Source organism: Theobroma cacao, chromosome 6 (genome assembly GCF_000208745.1).
Source record: "Theobroma cacao cultivar B97-61/B2 chromosome 6, Criollo_cocoa_genome_V2, whole genome shotgun sequence".
Lineage (NCBI taxonomy): Eukaryota > Viridiplantae > Streptophyta > Magnoliopsida > Malvales > Malvaceae > Theobroma > Theobroma cacao.
The window spans coordinates 3,753,336-3,769,625 of NC_030855.1; the positions used below are offsets into that span (position 1 = coordinate 3,753,336).

General features: G+C 33.7%; 3 protein-coding genes across 6 annotated transcripts; 2 read left to right on the plus strand and 1 right to left on the minus strand.

Annotated features, from left to right (window-relative positions):
• On the minus strand, nt 1,175–2,570 carry LOC18595418 (probable CCR4-associated factor 1 homolog 6). The gene is made up of 2 exons (XM_007023346.2): nt 2,418–2,570; nt 1,175–2,275 (listed from the first exon to the last, which is right to left on the minus strand). Exon 2 carries the CDS (start codon nt 2,131–2,133, stop codon nt 1,309–1,311), a length of 825 nt encoding a protein of 274 aa, XP_007023408.1. The 5' UTR covers nt 2,134–2,275; nt 2,418–2,570; the 3' UTR covers nt 1,175–1,308.
• LOC18595419 (40S ribosomal protein S12) lies at nt 4,122–6,998 on the plus strand. Of its 2 annotated transcripts, none has more exons than XM_018123468.1 (5): nt 4,122–4,381; nt 4,607–4,645; nt 5,594–5,873; nt 6,489–6,554; nt 6,654–6,998. In XM_018123468.1, the coding sequence occupies exons 2-5, from the start codon at nt 4,638–4,640 to the stop codon at nt 6,714–6,716; spliced, it is 417 nt and encodes a 138-aa protein (XP_017978957.1). In that variant the 5' UTR covers nt 4,122–4,381; nt 4,607–4,637; the 3' UTR covers nt 6,717–6,998. The 2 variants fall into 2 exon arrangements, with proteins under 2 accessions (XP_017978957.1, XP_017978958.1); XM_018123469.1 differs by having other exon boundaries at nt 4,149–4,381; nt 4,578–4,645.
• Nucleotides 7,481–15,932, plus strand: LOC18595420. 3 transcript variants are annotated; one of them, XM_007023350.2, is made up of 13 exons: nt 7,481–7,996; nt 8,803–9,006; nt 9,173–9,354; nt 11,278–11,404; nt 11,491–11,673; nt 12,077–12,994; nt 13,098–13,202; nt 13,473–13,546; nt 14,173–14,224; nt 14,637–14,708; nt 14,820–14,863; nt 15,158–15,229; nt 15,310–15,932. In XM_007023350.2, the coding sequence occupies exons 1-13, from the start codon at nt 7,889–7,891 to the stop codon at nt 15,626–15,628; spliced, it is 2,460 nt and encodes an 819-aa protein (XP_007023412.2). In that variant the 5' UTR covers nt 7,481–7,888; the 3' UTR covers nt 15,629–15,932. The 3 variants fall into 3 exon arrangements, 2 of the variants coding, with proteins under 2 accessions (XP_007023412.2, XP_017978956.1); XM_018123467.1 differs by lacking the exon at nt 7,481–7,996 and adding an exon at nt 8,559–8,597; XR_001928531.1 differs by lacking the exons at nt 7,481–7,996; nt 14,820–14,863 and adding an exon at nt 8,559–8,597.

Here is a 16,290-nt window from a genome sequence, read left to right on the forward strand (position 1 = left end):
TTCCTATGCAGAGAGACCTTAAATTTAGATCAAGCTTTCATTACCATCCAGAAGTCTGAAACTAGAATAGCAACGATAAAAAGAAAGAACTTGACAGTGAAAGTTTACTTTTAAACTCAGTCAGAATGAAGAGATATTTAATAAATTTTGGTAACTGTGATCGATAAGTACCCATATTTTTGCTTCTCAATCTGATATTAACAGAAAAAACCTAGGGCCCCTGCTGCATTACCTGAAAAATAAAGAAAATATCAAGATTCCTTAGGATGAAGTAAGCCTTCAAAATAATTGTTCAATGAATTGTGGATTAAGATTTATGTGCAGTGATTATACCAAAACGTATCATGAAATAATTTAAAAGGTGAATTTCGCATTCATTGTCACTCAAATCTTTGTGGACAGAGCTGTATATGAAAATATAAAAAATTACCTAAAAAGAACGAGAATTGATGGAAAATGCGGCATTCGAGGGGATATATGATATATTTAGGCAATAAGCTTCAACAGGCAAGTTCTAAAAATTGTTGCAATGGGAGAATTGACACTAACAGAAAGTGGAATGACGAAGAAGAGAGGTTGCTAGGCAAGAAGTACTGCCTTATAGACCCAACTTGTACAAAGGAATAATCAGCAATGCAGTAGAAAATAGAGAACATTCAACCATTAATTAGTTTTACCTTTAAGATAATAAGAGTAAGATTTGGTACAACAGACACAAGGCCCGTCGGATGTCAGTCATTATTCTTGATCACCAGTCACAACCACTAAATAAAAGGGTTAAACGTGCACGAGAGAGAGAGATGGACAGAGAAGAGTGGGGTGAGGGAAACAATATAGGAAGTAATCTAATTCTAGAAAATATGATAGATACAAAAGCAAGGCATTCAAGAAAAGGATGATAACATTCTAATACTTAATAGAAATGGATGTCTACCATTAAATACCCTAAAAGATGCACTATTTTAGGATTGTGCAGTGACATTTCAGAAGCAATGGTGGTGGTGTAAATATTGTGTTCATTCATAGTTAGAAATATAACCATCAAGATTATGCTCCATCATTTTTCCAATTTGCTATCACATAATATATGAACATAAATGCACCACTTGATACTTGACAGATACATGAAACATAAAAATTTATAATGCAGCAACAGAAAGAACAAAGAGAACAATAAGCCTAAGAAAATATACATAAATTACGAAAATTGTTGCCAACAGTGTACATTGAAGTGTGGGTAGGAGGCACACTCGTACAGACAAACAAACAGTTGTCCAAATCTTTTTTTGTTTTTATTACTTTTCATTTTCAATAAGTACTCTGTCCATTCTCAATACCTAAACCGTACAACACACCGGAATACTTTTCCAAAGAGCCACTAAAGAAATTCTCTTTCAATTTCCTGAATGTACAAGATGTGAGCAAACTGTCTGAACCCGCTTGATGACAAATCCCAACTCTTTCTACTTCCAACAACTCTGCAAGCTTGTTCAATCCACCGTGCAGACTGTTGCAAAACTTCATCAAATGCTTGATATCATAAAGGGTAGGAAAGTAAATATTGATCAAACTAAAGAACTCAACTTGTGTATCTGGCAAATTCTGGCAAGTCAAGAGCTTAAGCAAGTACCCAAAATCATAGCCACTATGGAAAGTAACCCAATGCACACTATCATTCAAAACAATCCCTGAAGACATCAAAAGCTCACCAAACCTCATTGCATCAATGCCCTTCTCATTGTTTTTCTTGAAATCAATTCCACTTTGCCTCAAAAGCTCAATGGAATCATTAGCAAACACATCCTCATTGACATTAAACTCGCAGAAATTGAATTGCCAAATGCAATACTTATCAGTTCCACAAGTAGGCAAGTTTCCTTGGTCGTCGGAAAGCGTAAGACCCAATTGAATCAACTTTAACATATCGACATTGTCTTTCAAAGTTTGGTAGTGGAAGTCATAGCTGTTCTTGAAATTGCCCACGGGGCGCAACACAATGCCTGGAAACTCGGTGTCCATGGCAACGAAGGGGTAGTCATCAACTATTTCACGAATCAAAGCGAATTCTTCCTCAAGGTTATCGTTCCAGACCTCACGGATTTGGATTGAATCGCTCTTTGGCAACAAAGACATCACTTGAAAAACCAAAAACAAAAAAAAAACTAATTTCTTTTTCAACCAATAACAACCCAAGAAGACAAAGATTCCTAGATTACCACGAAAACCCCAAACAATGAGTCAATTTGCAAAACACCCAGATTGAATTTCACCAGATCTGCAAGAAATTACAATAAATTTAAGGCTATAAATCCTCCAAACCAACTAAAAGCCAGCTTCACCCAGAAATGAATTTCGAAGAATTAAACGATAAATTAATCAAATGATTAAATAGATGGAGAAATGAAGAAGGAACTTACCTTGAAGAAGTGGAAAGAAGGAAGGTTCTTTTGAGAGAAATAGATTAAAAAAGGCAGATTCTAGCAAGAGAAAAATCGATAAAATTTCTGAAAGGTCCTTCTTTCTCTCTCTAGGCTTCCAGTTTGGAGTATTATTGGAGGCTCTAAAATATCATCTAACTTTTATATGAAACATTATGTAACTTTTGTCTTTAATAAAATTATTAAAGATATAATAAAATATTTAAACACTTTATTATTATATTTAAATACTTTAATTAGGTTAAACTCATTGTTATTAAATATTTAAATATTATACTATTTAAAGATAAAAAATGTTAACATTATAATTATATAATTATAAGTAATATTAATATATATTTAAAGTTAATATATTAATGTCACATAATGTTATGTGACATTAAAGTTTTAAATTAAACTCATTATATTAATATTAATATTATATGACGTTAAATGTTATGTATTAGAATTTTAATTACAATTTTTTTATTTGACATTAACATATCAAATTTTTATAATTAGAATATTTAAAGTGAATTTAAGAATTTGAGAAGATACAAATTAGTTTTAATTAAGTTTATATAAAACACTAAAATTTGATTCTTGTAGTTTCTATGATATAAATTTTTTTTTATTCTTATAAATTTACATCAAAGTTTTTTATAATGTTAATTTTCAATATAAGCCTTTATCTTTATTACCATACATTTATTTTCACTAAAAGTATGTTCATTTTGTCTAACATGATCTGTTATTATAACTTTTATATATTTACGTTAATATTTTAATAATATTTATTTTTAACTCAATATAATTTTATTTTTATTGTCGTACATTTGCGTTAAAATTGAATTTTTTTTTATTTAACATTACCATATCAAATTTTTATAGTTAGAGTATTTAAAGCGAATTTTAGAATTTGAGAGGATATAAATTAGTTTCAATTAAGTTGATGTCAAAAACTAAATTTTAATTTTTATAGTTTACGTGATATGAATGTCACATTTATTCTTATAAATTTACAATCAAGATTTTTAAAAAGCTAATATTTAAAATATATATACTAAAGTATATGTATAATAATAATTATATTCTTTATCAATTAACACAATATATAAAGTATATAAATTAAAGATATTACAAGTTAATTAATAATCATAATTTCATAAATTAATTTAATTAATAATATAAGTTTATCTTTAATTACATAAAATTNTCTTAATTATATAAAATTAAAAAAAATTAAGTTTCAAAACTATTCTAATATCAAAATCTCTCTTTTAGTATATATATTATAATTAATAAACAAAGGTTTATATACTGTAATTAATAATTTTATGATTTATAATTTTTGTAACGTTAATAAAAAATAAAAAATAAATATATTTATATTTAAAGTATATATATTAAAAGTGTATATATATATAATAATTATATTTTTTATAAATTAACACAATATATAAAGTATATATATTAAAAAATATTATAAGTTAATTAATAATCATAGTTTCATGATTTAATTTAATTAATAATATGAGTTTATCTTGAATTATATTAAATTAAAACAAAACATAATCGAGTCCATAACTAGGGTGGTACTCAAACCTAATATAGATAATAAAATTTTACCTGAACCCATTTTAAATTTAATTATAAAATACTCTAACCTTATATAATAATCAAATATCTACGGATACCCTGCAATAAGATACTCAATGCCGTCTCTAGATAAACAAAGAAGCAAATAAAGCAGCTTAACGAGAAAAGATTGTAGATAATACTATGGGAATTGTCCATTTGAAAGGAGACCCAAGAAAGGATAGCCCAAGAAACAGGACAAGATGGTAAATTCATCGTAAAAGTAGGGTTTAGCCAGCCCTTTCGTTTTTTTTTTCCTTCTTTTTCTTCCCATTTCGTTTGCCTCTGCTCTGCACCTTCACGTCACTTTGATTTCTGCTTGAAAGGTAAACTCTCTCTCTATTAAGACAATCAAATGTCAAATTGTCTTTTTTTATGTTTATCAATTTTCTTTATTTTTCTTTTTCTTTTGCCAATCATGAGCAACTAGATTTTTTTAATGAAGATTCTTAGTTGGTTAAGCTTGAATTCTAGCAATGTTTTTAATTTCTGTGTAATTTCTTTGACCATAATCTTTAACAGGTTTCCTATGAATTCTTTTTGTTCTGCAGTGAGGAAAGAGTTTGAAAATCAACAAGCAAAATGTCAGGGTAAGTAAACGTGTTACTTTTCTAAGAGAATTATCCATTGAAATGGTCATCCGCATATTTTAGAATGACCCTTTTCTTGTAGTAGTTAGTTGCCTTTAAAATGCATTTCCCATTTTTATTTTGATATGTTTGGTAGGCCTATTGCAACTACCTTTAATGGCTTTTTGTATTAGAATTTGTTAGCTATTGAGTTGATCGACAATGTGTAAAGTTTGTTTTAGAATAAGTACTTTTGGTAAGGTTAAGATGATTGCAAATTGCAGTAGTGTCTTTATCCGGGGGAGTGGCTAAGGTGTTTGCATTAAGCTGTTTTGGAGTTTCTTTTCCCTTTTGATATAACCCTCTTTTTCGAGTGTTTGGGCGTTTTACACTCTGTGATTCGGCTGTCAAGCTGAACATCATGAATTTGTACACTTAGATTTGCAGGGAGAATAGTTTCTTTGAGGTGGCAGTTAACTTTTAATTTCAAATTCAGGCATGGTGCAACTGCATTTCATGCACTGTATTCCTTGAGAACTGTTGAAGGTGGTAAAAATTGTTATCTTGAGTATACAAAATACAATACTTGTAAAGTAATATGAAAGTTATACAAAAGATTTTACATTATTATTGATTGTATTTGTTTTTATTTGAATTTATTTTATATATTGGCGTGTGTGTGTGTGAATTGTTTATAGATCATAAAATGTTTTGATAATTATTTGATATTTATTGTTTGTTCTTCTTTACCCATCCATCAATAAAATTGGATCACTTCATTGGGAAGAACCTGTTAGAGAATCAGATGCTTATGTGTTATGTCAATGTACTGGTTTAGTACTTGAAATATTGCAACAAATCAGCTGTTACACTGCAGATTTTTTATCATTGATTAAAAGAAAAGGGTTGTGAGTTTGAGCTTGTTACAAGTTCTAGAAGCATCATGTTTCCTATTTTTGTCTGTTGCAGTGAGGAGGCTGTTGCCACTGTTGCTCCAATTGAGGCACCTGAGATGGATTTGACGACAGCTATCCAGGTTGTGTTGAGAAAATCACTTGCTCATGGTGGGCTTGCTAGAGGCCTTCATGAAGGTGCAAAGGTGATTGAGAAGCATGCTGCCCTGCTCTGTTTGTTGGCAGAGGACTGTGACCAACCTGACTATGTCAAGCTGGTCAAAGCACTTTGCTCTGACCACCAAACTGATTTGTTGCCCATTCCAAGTGCCAAGGTCCTTGGCGAGTGGGCTGGTGTAAGTATTACTTTTTGCCAAACCTTTTTGCCTCCTTTTTTCCTTTTTGAGGTCATTTTAAGTAGCAAGTCATGGCTTAGTCTTATTCGTAGCTAGTAGAAAATATTCTGATACTAAGGGATTGTATGGTGGCTACATCATATGTGCTTTAGACTTTCATTTTTACAATTGCTCTGTGTGCATGACCACTTCTACTGCCACTAAGTTCTGATTCCATTATAGCTGGCAAAATGTCAAAATCTGATGCTATGTTAGGGAATGTGAATTTGAGAGAGTCGATTTGGATTTGGTTTGCTATATAAATTGTGAGAATAAAATGCACATACTATGTAGAAATTAGTTAACATTCAGTTTACTTATGTATTTGAAAGGGTATAAGAAGATGAATTTTGAATTCATAACTTACTATAGGTATTTCAATTTCAAATTCATCACTAAATAGGGATCTGACAAAGTCCATGAATTTGAAAATAATTCTGAAAGTCATGTTTACATGTGTTTTATCACACAATTTTTTACTAAATTTGATATCCGAATCCCTTTCTTCAAATTCAAGTTACCAAACACAACCTTATGCAATTATTCATGTGATTCATTGGGATCTTCTCCTTGTAGTTATGCAAGATTGATTCAGAGGGAAAAGCCAGGAAGGTAGTTGGTTGCTCCTGTGTTGTTGTGAAGGTATGAATCCATTTCGGCATATATATTGCCTGTTGTACTAATGTGCTGGCATGTTTTGTAAGTGGGTTTTTAATTCTTTCTCCTTCTGGTGGGTTTCAGGATTTTGGAGAGGATAGTACAGCTCTTACTTTTCTTCAGGACCATATCAAGTCCCAAGGATAAGCTAGTTTATTGGGTTTGAACTAGAGATTAACATTCACAGAGCCTATGTTGATTAGAGTCCAGGGAGACCTTTTTTTGACCGTGTTCCATCTTTTGTATTTTGTCTTTCATTATTGCGGGCGAAAACACCCATAATTGTATTTCATATGCTGAGACATGCAAACATTGCTCTCTCCTTTATGGTCTTAAGCATGTTACTACTTTTTTCTTTTTGGCTGATATAAAACATTACTCTTTGGCGTATATTTCAAGTAAAATATGAAGAAACCTTGCTTCTTGAAGCTAAAACAACAAATTGCAGAACCTCTCTTACTGGATTATTTGTTTTTAAATATTGTCACTGCAGAATTTGATCAGATACTGTTTTGCTTGAGTTGTGTTTGTTCATGGAACTTTACCAGGTTAGTAAAAGGTATCTCTCTTTCCAAGATGGTATCACTACTGGTTTGGATTTGGTCTAAGATTCCTCTTCCTGGTTGCTATAAAGGACATTTTTTAAAGATTATTTAGTTCATATTCCTTGAAAATGACGAATTAGGCCATATACTAGATGTAGAAAATTAAAACAACTAATGGAATGGTAGTAAAAAGTTTGAAGGATTTTATCAAAGTCACCCAAAATATTCATAATTTCATATCCAAATGTACAAGGACATATTAGTAATTTGACAATAGAGATGACTGGGCACAGTGTCACACTTCTCACTCCTCTCTCTCTCAAAATGTACCCGCCAATAAATAACATTATGAGAGAGCTAAAAAGCCCACACTTTAGAGAGAAAGAGAGGAGCCATAGGAATGATAAAAATCGAGAAAAATCTTAAAATGGAAAATTCCTAAATAGTCATCGGATTTGAAACCCACCAAATTATAAAATTGATAGAGGGGAAGAATCCGGGACTGCCCATTTTTTGGTTCTGAAAGTCATTTCACTGTCTTGCATGCTTAACACTTTGCTGTCTTTGTTGTCAGCATTGTTTGTTTAGGAGTCTAAATGGGAGTATTTTTGGATGGCCAAGGAAAAAAATGGGAGTGTTTTTGCTGTGGGTTTTAGCCTTTTAGTGCAAAAATCAGTGATAGTCTGAAAGACAAAAGCAAAATAGGAAAAAAAAGAGGGCATTTTGGCCTAGGGTTTTGTTAAGTGAAAGTGACTGTGACTGTTTAAAGAAAAAATGATTTCTTTTGAGAGAAAAATGGAGCTTGAGGGGCAACTTAAGGAAGCTGGAAACAACCTCCTTAATCCACCATCTTCTATTGATGAGCTTCTCTTTCTTCTTGATGTAAGATAAGATAACCACCTTTTTACTCCTTTCATTTATCTCTGTTTGATGCATGGCATGCGTTTTTTTTTTTTGGGTTTTTGATGAATTTTTCATTGCAATATTGACTTAGGATTTATGAACCGAAATGGGTTTGTCCTTGATGGGTTAATGTCGGAATTATCTGAAGTTGGGTTTTGTTGGTTTTGTTATTTGTTTAGCTTTGGACTAAAAAGGTTTAGGTTTGCCGTTTCCTTACGATTTTCTTATATTACCTCTGATAATTATCACTTATTATGTCCTTTGTATCTAAATTTTGTTGTAAATGCATTTGATGGAAATTCCTTCACTATATTGGTTGGAATTTTGGACCATGAGTCATGGACCTAATGGTTGTTTTCTATTTTCTGTTATGTAAATGTTCTGTATTATGTTTGCGGGTTAGTATAACAGTCATGGCTTTTCTTTGTTCAATTGCTTAGAAACTATGTGATAAGCTGTTGATGATTTATTTTTATAAGTATACTTTTATTTAATTTGATGATTAGTTCTTTATGCATATTATATTGATCATTATTTGTTGAATCCATCGCGGTTAATCTTTAGATTCATGGTTTGGAAGGTGATGTGGCTCATTTTCAATTTTTCTTTTCTTTTTTCATTTTTTATGTTCTGTCCTTTATGTTATGGTTATTTTGAATGTTTCTGTCACTTCTAATTTTTTTCATTTCGAAGTTTTCACCCTTTCCCCCCACTTTCTTTGTTGTTTCTTTGATTTTGTCCTTAAACCCCTTACCTTTTTTTTTTTTGGTTTCATTGTCTTTCAGAAAGTTGAGAACCTGCTTATCAGCGTGGAGCAGGCACCACCTCGGTCGATGCAGAAGGCACTTCTACCGTTGATGAAGGCATTAATTTCAGATGCCCTCTTGAGGCACTCAGATATGGATGTGAAGGTTTCAGTTGCATCCTGTATAACTGAGATTACAAGAATAACAGCACCAGATGCTCCTTACAATGATGAAAGAATGAAGGTAGCTAATGCAGTTTAAATGAGTTCTTGTGCTTAAACCACCATTCCCAAATGATAACAGCTTTAAACACAATAAATTTTCTTTTAAATATATACTCAAATGTTGTTCTTTTTTCTCTTTGTTCTTAGTTCTTACATAATTTGCCTTCCAATTCTTTGGTGCTCAGGAAATTTTTCAGCTGACTGTGGCAGCTTTTGAAAATTTGTCGCATGGGTCCAGTCGCTGTTATACAAAGGCAGTTTCAATTCTTGATACTGTTGCAAGAGTGCGGTTGTGCTTGTTGATGTTGGACCTTGATTGTGATGAATTGATTATTGAGATGTTTCAGCAATTTTTGAAAAAAATTAGGTAAGAAGCTTGTTGGTTTCAGTATGATGATTTTTTTGGATGTCTCTATAACCAGAATGCTGTTTGACTTCTATATGTTCTTGGAAGATATTGTCCTTGTCTAAGATTACTAGATTTTGTTAGAAGCGGGAATTTATTATTACTTTATATCTTCATATTTACTGTAGTTCCTTTTTCCATTTCTATGAACTTATTAAGCTATTTGAATTGTATGATTCTGAATAAAATAAGCTTAAAGCTTTGTCATGAATGTATCAAAATTTCTTATAGAATTTTATATATTGACAATAAAATGATTAAACTTAATTGTTCTATCACTGTTCAAATGCTTGATAATTTAGGTCTTTCTGTGTGTTCTCCAAGTGTATTGAGATAGAAATTGAGTTATTCTAAGATAAAACTAAAGTCATGTAATTCAGTAAATGTATCCATGATATAAATGTTCATGCTGGTATCAACACTGTTTATGTTTCATAAATTAGATTATGAACGTCTAAATACGATGATTTAACATTCTTGATGGCATGTTAGAAAGCATCTTACATGAATCCATCCTTGTAGATTTAGTGTTTCTAGGGCTAGTTTAATATTTGCAACTCAGATTTATGTCCTTGGCCTTCATTGTTTCATGGTGCTTTATTCTGGAAAACTTATGGTTGTGGAGAATTTAAAGGAGGTAAAAAACATGAAGCATCTCTTGAATTGCTTTTCTAAGGCTACATAAGAAATCATGGATTTATTTTTTTGATAACCTGATGACTTGAAGCCATCGCCTTTGTGGTGATTTGCATTTTCCATCAAATATTTGTTTGAGTCTTATTTGTTCGATTATGTTCTAAGAAGAAGTTAGTTGTACTCCACATATTTCTTGGAATAATCGGTTGCAGAATAAAATGTAGGACTAAGAACATTAATGTATAATCCTGTGTATCAGGGATGTGACTATTTGCATTACCTTTAACTTTTCTTGGCAGGCTTGACTACTTACATGAGAAGAGTTTTTCTTCTTTCTTTCCCCCCACTTCTAAATGACGGGAACAAAACCAGGGTTACTTGTTTTACATTCCAATTGAATATTATTGGGCAGATGAGGTGCTCTTGGATGGAGGTGTGCTAGTTTTGATTTGCTGAGCTCTGCACTAAAAGCAAATTTTGAAGCATATTATCTGAATTAGTTATCCAGTTGATTTGAAAAAAGTTGCCTACTTAGTTATGGGCAAGACATTTTTTCTTTGGGTGGGAAAGGACCAATTTTCATTTGAACTTTGAAGTTAGATCAACTTATATTATTCTGAAGTCGATGGGACTGGAATTAGCTCTGGAGAAGGAAGATAAGAGTTTGATGTTGTGTATAAATAATCGTGTTTGATATGCAATTATGACAAAACAGAATCTCAAAATAATAATAATAGTCCTTTTGCTTTAACCCCCCACCCAGTCCCCCCAATCCTCCAATTACATACGTGCAATTTGATTGTGGTGGACTGCTATCTTTACATGCTTCGGTGTATCAATTAATACACTTATTGCTGATTGATGTAAGATTTTATTATGCGTCAAGATGTTTCAATGGGTTTCCAAAACTTGTCACCTTTTACATTAAGTTGCCATCGAGTTTCCTTAACATTTTTGTTTTTAAGATTTGCAACTGATGCATCAAAGAGAATTTCTTTTCACCTTGATGATTGTGCTTAGGAGACTGTCTATTTTGCAATTGTCTGAAGGGTTTTGAAAGTATTGTGACTTACAGTGTTATGTATATATCTTCATTTATTGTGTTCATGTTGGATGCTATTCAGAACTCTATAGCAGTATCCTCCTATTGAGGGAAGTGATAGCTTAGGAAGACTTCAAATAAGCTCACTGCATTTACCTTCTGAAACTGATTAACAACTTGTGGCTTTTTCCTTGCTCAACTTTAAGGTCCAACCATCCTAATACTGTATTTCTGGCCATGGAATCAATTATGACCTTGGTGTTAGATGAAAGTGAAGATATTTCCTGGGGTCTTCTTAGTCCTCTTCTGGCTAGTGTAAGGAAGGAAAATCAGGTAATTTTCCTTTTTGTAACCCTTCTTTTCTTTGTGTTTTTTGTTGTTTCTTTGAGACAATTAATACAGTTCACTCATCATGACAGAAAATATTACCTACTTCATGGAAGCTAGGGGAGAATGTCATTGCTAATTGCGCTTATAAGATTAAACCTTATCTCATGGAAGCAGTACAGTCTATGGACATTGCTTTGGATGAGTATTCTCCAATCATTGCTTCAATCTGCAAAAGTGAATCTGATGCTCTCAATAAGTCTGGGGACCATTTGGTATGATTCCCTCAATTTACCATGCTACTCCATCCAAACTGACTGCTATGCAAGTTTAGTGTTTTCACATTGGAATTCTACAATTAGACAAGTAGGAAGGTTCCTTTAATTGAGGATATTTTATTAAGGTATCTTAAATTCCCTATTTGTACTTATTTTGACTCCGTTGAATCATTTTAATTTTAAGGTGGATAAAGATTCATGTCTAGTTTTCAAACTATTCAAGATTTGAAAAGCCTGCTGTTTAATAGAGCCACCTCTGCGCTGTGTACCCAAGAATCTGCACACTTCTTTTTTCTCTGCTACATTCTTCTTCTTATGAAATGATATTTCTGTCTAGCTTTAGTTAAGTTGTATCGAACAATATCAGGAATGAAGTTGAATACTGTTTTTTGTTGATCAGGTGACGGTGGGTCCTGTTTTTCGTGGAGAACTTTGTCAAGCTGTGGATGCTATTTCCAAGTCGTTGATGAGGAATGTAACTGCTGGTACCAGAGAAAACAACAGAATTAACAATGGCATCTTAAATATTAAACCTTCAAAAATCCTGGAGCATTCTCATGTGGAGGTGCCTCGAGGTGCTGATGCTCCTGGTGGTGCTGGACCTGACAACTTTGTCTCTTTATATCCGGTCAAATCAGAAACTGAGCCAGATACTATGCCAAAGAAAAGGGGCCGAAGACATAATTCCTTGATGAATGCAAAAGAGGACCATGATCATTCTTGGATTTGTATGGCTAGGAACCCTCTGCAAATCCCTCATCATAGAAAACGTCATGACAAAGGAGTTGATTGTTCAGTTGTTGCAGACCCAGATTTGAAGGATGCAGCTCCGCAATTGAAGGATGAAAAAGTGACTGAATCTGAGATGTCTTGCCAAATTAATGAAATCATAGGGGCTTCTTCTGCATCTCCAAATGGTGGCCTTCCTGGAGGACGTCATCGAAGAAGGGGCCAGTCAAAAGGGAAAGAGAGCATGACAACTGAAAATGCTGATCCTAATTCCTCACTAGCAAAGAGATTGGAGTTTAAGACTCAGATTGTGGACAAACTCACACGACCTACAGATGCCAGTCTGAAAATGAAATCTGAAGACAAAACTTCAGAAAGGAAACGGCCAAAGCGCTCAAGAAGGGTTGAGATTGATGCAAAGCCAATCCAAGCTCCTCCGTATTTTGTCCCAGAAAAGGAAGCTAGAGTTCGAAGTGACCTCGAGGAGAAAAAGTTGCTGCAGGCAACTCTAAAGAAATATATAAATAAAAGAACTTTGGATGATGATGCTATGCTGGATGAAAGCATCACTGGAGCATCTGGTAATCAGGTATGAAACAAAGATGACCAATACAATTTTTTATTTCTATTCTACTCTGAATAAAAGCTTGTGCTGTAAGCTTACTAGTCTGCTCCTCTTGTCAACTGAATAGAAGATGAATTCTAGACCTGTAACTACGGCTAGAAAAGGTGGGACTTACTTGGAGAAAACTCCTAAAACAAATCCCAAGGGGCAAAGAAATGCTGGAAAGGAAATGGTATGGTGTTATCATACTTGCCATAACTTGTTCTGGTTGTCAGGATCATCTGTCTTCTTTTGCTTTCTTTTCTTAGTAATTTAGTTCAATAGAATTCTTAGAGCTTCCTTTCTTGCTTTGTGTTTGTATAATCCTTTTATTTCCTATAACAATTGTTTTACTATGTTGCAATATTTTGCTTGCTACCTCCTCTCCCGCATCTCAAGGTAATTGCTATATCAGTTGATATGCAATTTTTAATGTTTTTTGTGGTTTATTTTTCTACTTCAGGCCTCTGAATTGCCTGATCTTGGTGAGGAATTGATTGGTAGGAGAATAAAAGTTTGGTGGCCAATGGACAAGACGTGAGTACTTCAGGACCTTGTTTTGCAATTCTGTGTTTTTACCCCTTACGAAACTAGTGAAGTTTTTTGCTTGCTTTAATAGCCTTGAAGTGAAAGCTATTAGAAGGCTCATTCTGTCCTTTAACTTTTATCAATGAAAGTTTGAGATTCTGAAGAGGTAGCCTATCTGAATATCATAACCTGATGCATATGAAGCTCAAGGGCTATCATGTGTTGTTCCTTAACAATCATGATGATGGGTCCTTTGGATATTTGTTAGGGCTTTCAACCAGGTATTCTTCCATAAGAATGACTGTATTTCTAAAGTTTAGATCAAAAAACTGGAGGCGAGGTCCTGGTATTTGGACATCATGGAATATGATGAATCATTAAGAGAATTATCAGCTTAGGCTTGCATGTTGGCAAGCATTTGGACATGGGTTCGCTAGTATTGAGATTAGGTAGTTGCTTGCACTTAGGGATTGATGTGCAGGCACTTCTGGTTGATGTGCTACTTGATGTAGCTTTGTGAGAAGTGGCAGCAGTTGAAGCCTCAACGAGAGGCTGATTTTATGGCATGCTGGTTTTGTGACAGTAAAGTAAAATTTCCCTGTAATGCTTTCTAATGTGGAATTTATATTATGCAGATTTTATGAAGGTGTGGTAGCCTCCTATGACTCCATTACAATGAAGCACAGGGTGAGATAAATCTCATCAAGCTATATGTTCATAAGTCTCCTTGCTGCTGCTTCTCTTTCTATTTTTTCCCCTTTCTTTATCTTGCATATCATTCAACTAGGATTCCGTTGAACCTTCACCTTTGTTCTTGAAATATACTGGGTCCATCATGAGAAGACTTTGTTAATTCAAAGGCAAGATGTCTTCTCTCACCTTGAGCCCTTTACCTATGTTCTTTTTAGCTTCTTCTACTGTTATATAAACACCAAATTGAATCCAAATGACTCCTTGGAGATAAAAGTCATTCGTCTTTATCTAATATTTATCATCTTAACCAAACTTCGTTCTAATCTTCAATTTTAGCTATCTTTCTTTTATCTTTTTTCTGCACATTGTAGTCTTACTATGAGTTTGTTCATGACTAATCTTGCAGGTGCTATATGAAGATGGTGATGAGGAACGACTGAATCTGAGAAGGCAACGCTGGCAGCTCATTCATGACAAAGTTGGTGTCTAACCTTTTTATTGTTTTTCTTTTTAATTGTTATCATATGTTTGTTGTTTTATTTCAATAAATTAACTCCATGCTGGTGCAATATCCTGATCATATTAACAGGGCCAAGAAATTGATCTTCCAAAACCTGATGTTTCTCTTGATATGTAAGTGTTGCTTTCCACCTATGATCGGTTCTTCTCTAAAGGGTGTGCTTTCAAATCAAGCTTATTAGACGGTGTGACTTGCCATATTCAAATCTGGCAATTGATGATTGGGTTGCCCCTCTGCATCTTTGTTGAAATGCTTGCTCTGTGTTCATTAATTTATTTGTTGCTCTGATCATGTTTCTTTGTGCATATTTGTTTCTGTCAGAATAGTCATATAGTTGTGATATGAATAAAATGTGTATGGCTATTTTGTTTCATCTTATGGTTTTTTTGCTCATATTGTGTGACCAGACTGCCAAAGCTGAAAGGTAAAACACATTCAAGCTCACCCAAATCAGCCAAGCGCCGTTCATCCTTCAAAAGGTTGGTCTACCAGGTTAATTTATTCAAAATGTATGTTTTAATATGTTTGAACCCCTACTAAAATTATGATTGAATTCTAGGAATGGTGTTCATGCAAGCACAGCAACACGAAAATCTAAATCCTATGGTGGTATCTCTCCTGATGGTGGTATGCTTGAGAAGCCTTCAGTCGATGAATCAGTGAAAGATGCATCTACGACTATGACAGATAGCAGATCAAGTGGTGATGGTCAAAAGTTTGCTGATGAGCTGAAGGCTGAAAGCAATTCTATGGAGTCCAAGCCGACAATAGCAGAGATGCTGCCATCATCTGACGGTACAAGTCTCAAAGATGGTGAATCTCTTAGTGCTATGCCCTGTGACATAAGAGGGAACCAAGAGAAGGAAACCTCCCTTTGAGGCTGAAACCATGGGATGTATGTATGAAATGTGAACAGAACCTTTAAAGCTTTGTAAGTTCAGCCTCGTTAACAGGTGAAGGGTTGGTGTGTTTGTTTTTTTTTCCCTCCTTAGATGAAAAATGAGGCTCAGTTTTGCTCTCATATCGTCATAGGGCTGTATATGCATCTTTCCAGTTGTGGAATGTAGTTGGTGTCTGGACCCTAGTGATGTATGTAGTGGGATCAGTTTGAATTGCTTGCTATTACCCCGAAAATATAACCAAAGTCCATAGAAATATGAAAAGGTGTTTTGGGAATTTGCATCTTGTTGGCAATCATTCTACTTTTACAATCTACCAAATGCCAAGTTACCAACCACGTCCATCTTTTCCTTGTGAGAAGCTAAACGTCAGTGTCCAAGGATTTGCATATTTTCTTACAATTGAACGGGAATTGCTTCAATTACATATGAAATGGCCTTGGTTTTGGACCAATTCCAGGACACAAAATGGTTTACAACCTCTTAGACGAGAGGTAGATGCCAAGAGAGTTGAGATACGACCTAGTTCAGTTTTGAAATATGTTACAGTTTTGTGCTCAAAAAATCACAGAAGCATGTATTGTATTCTTGACTATCTGTATCAACTTTGAAATGTAATAAACAATTCACATGAGTAGTTG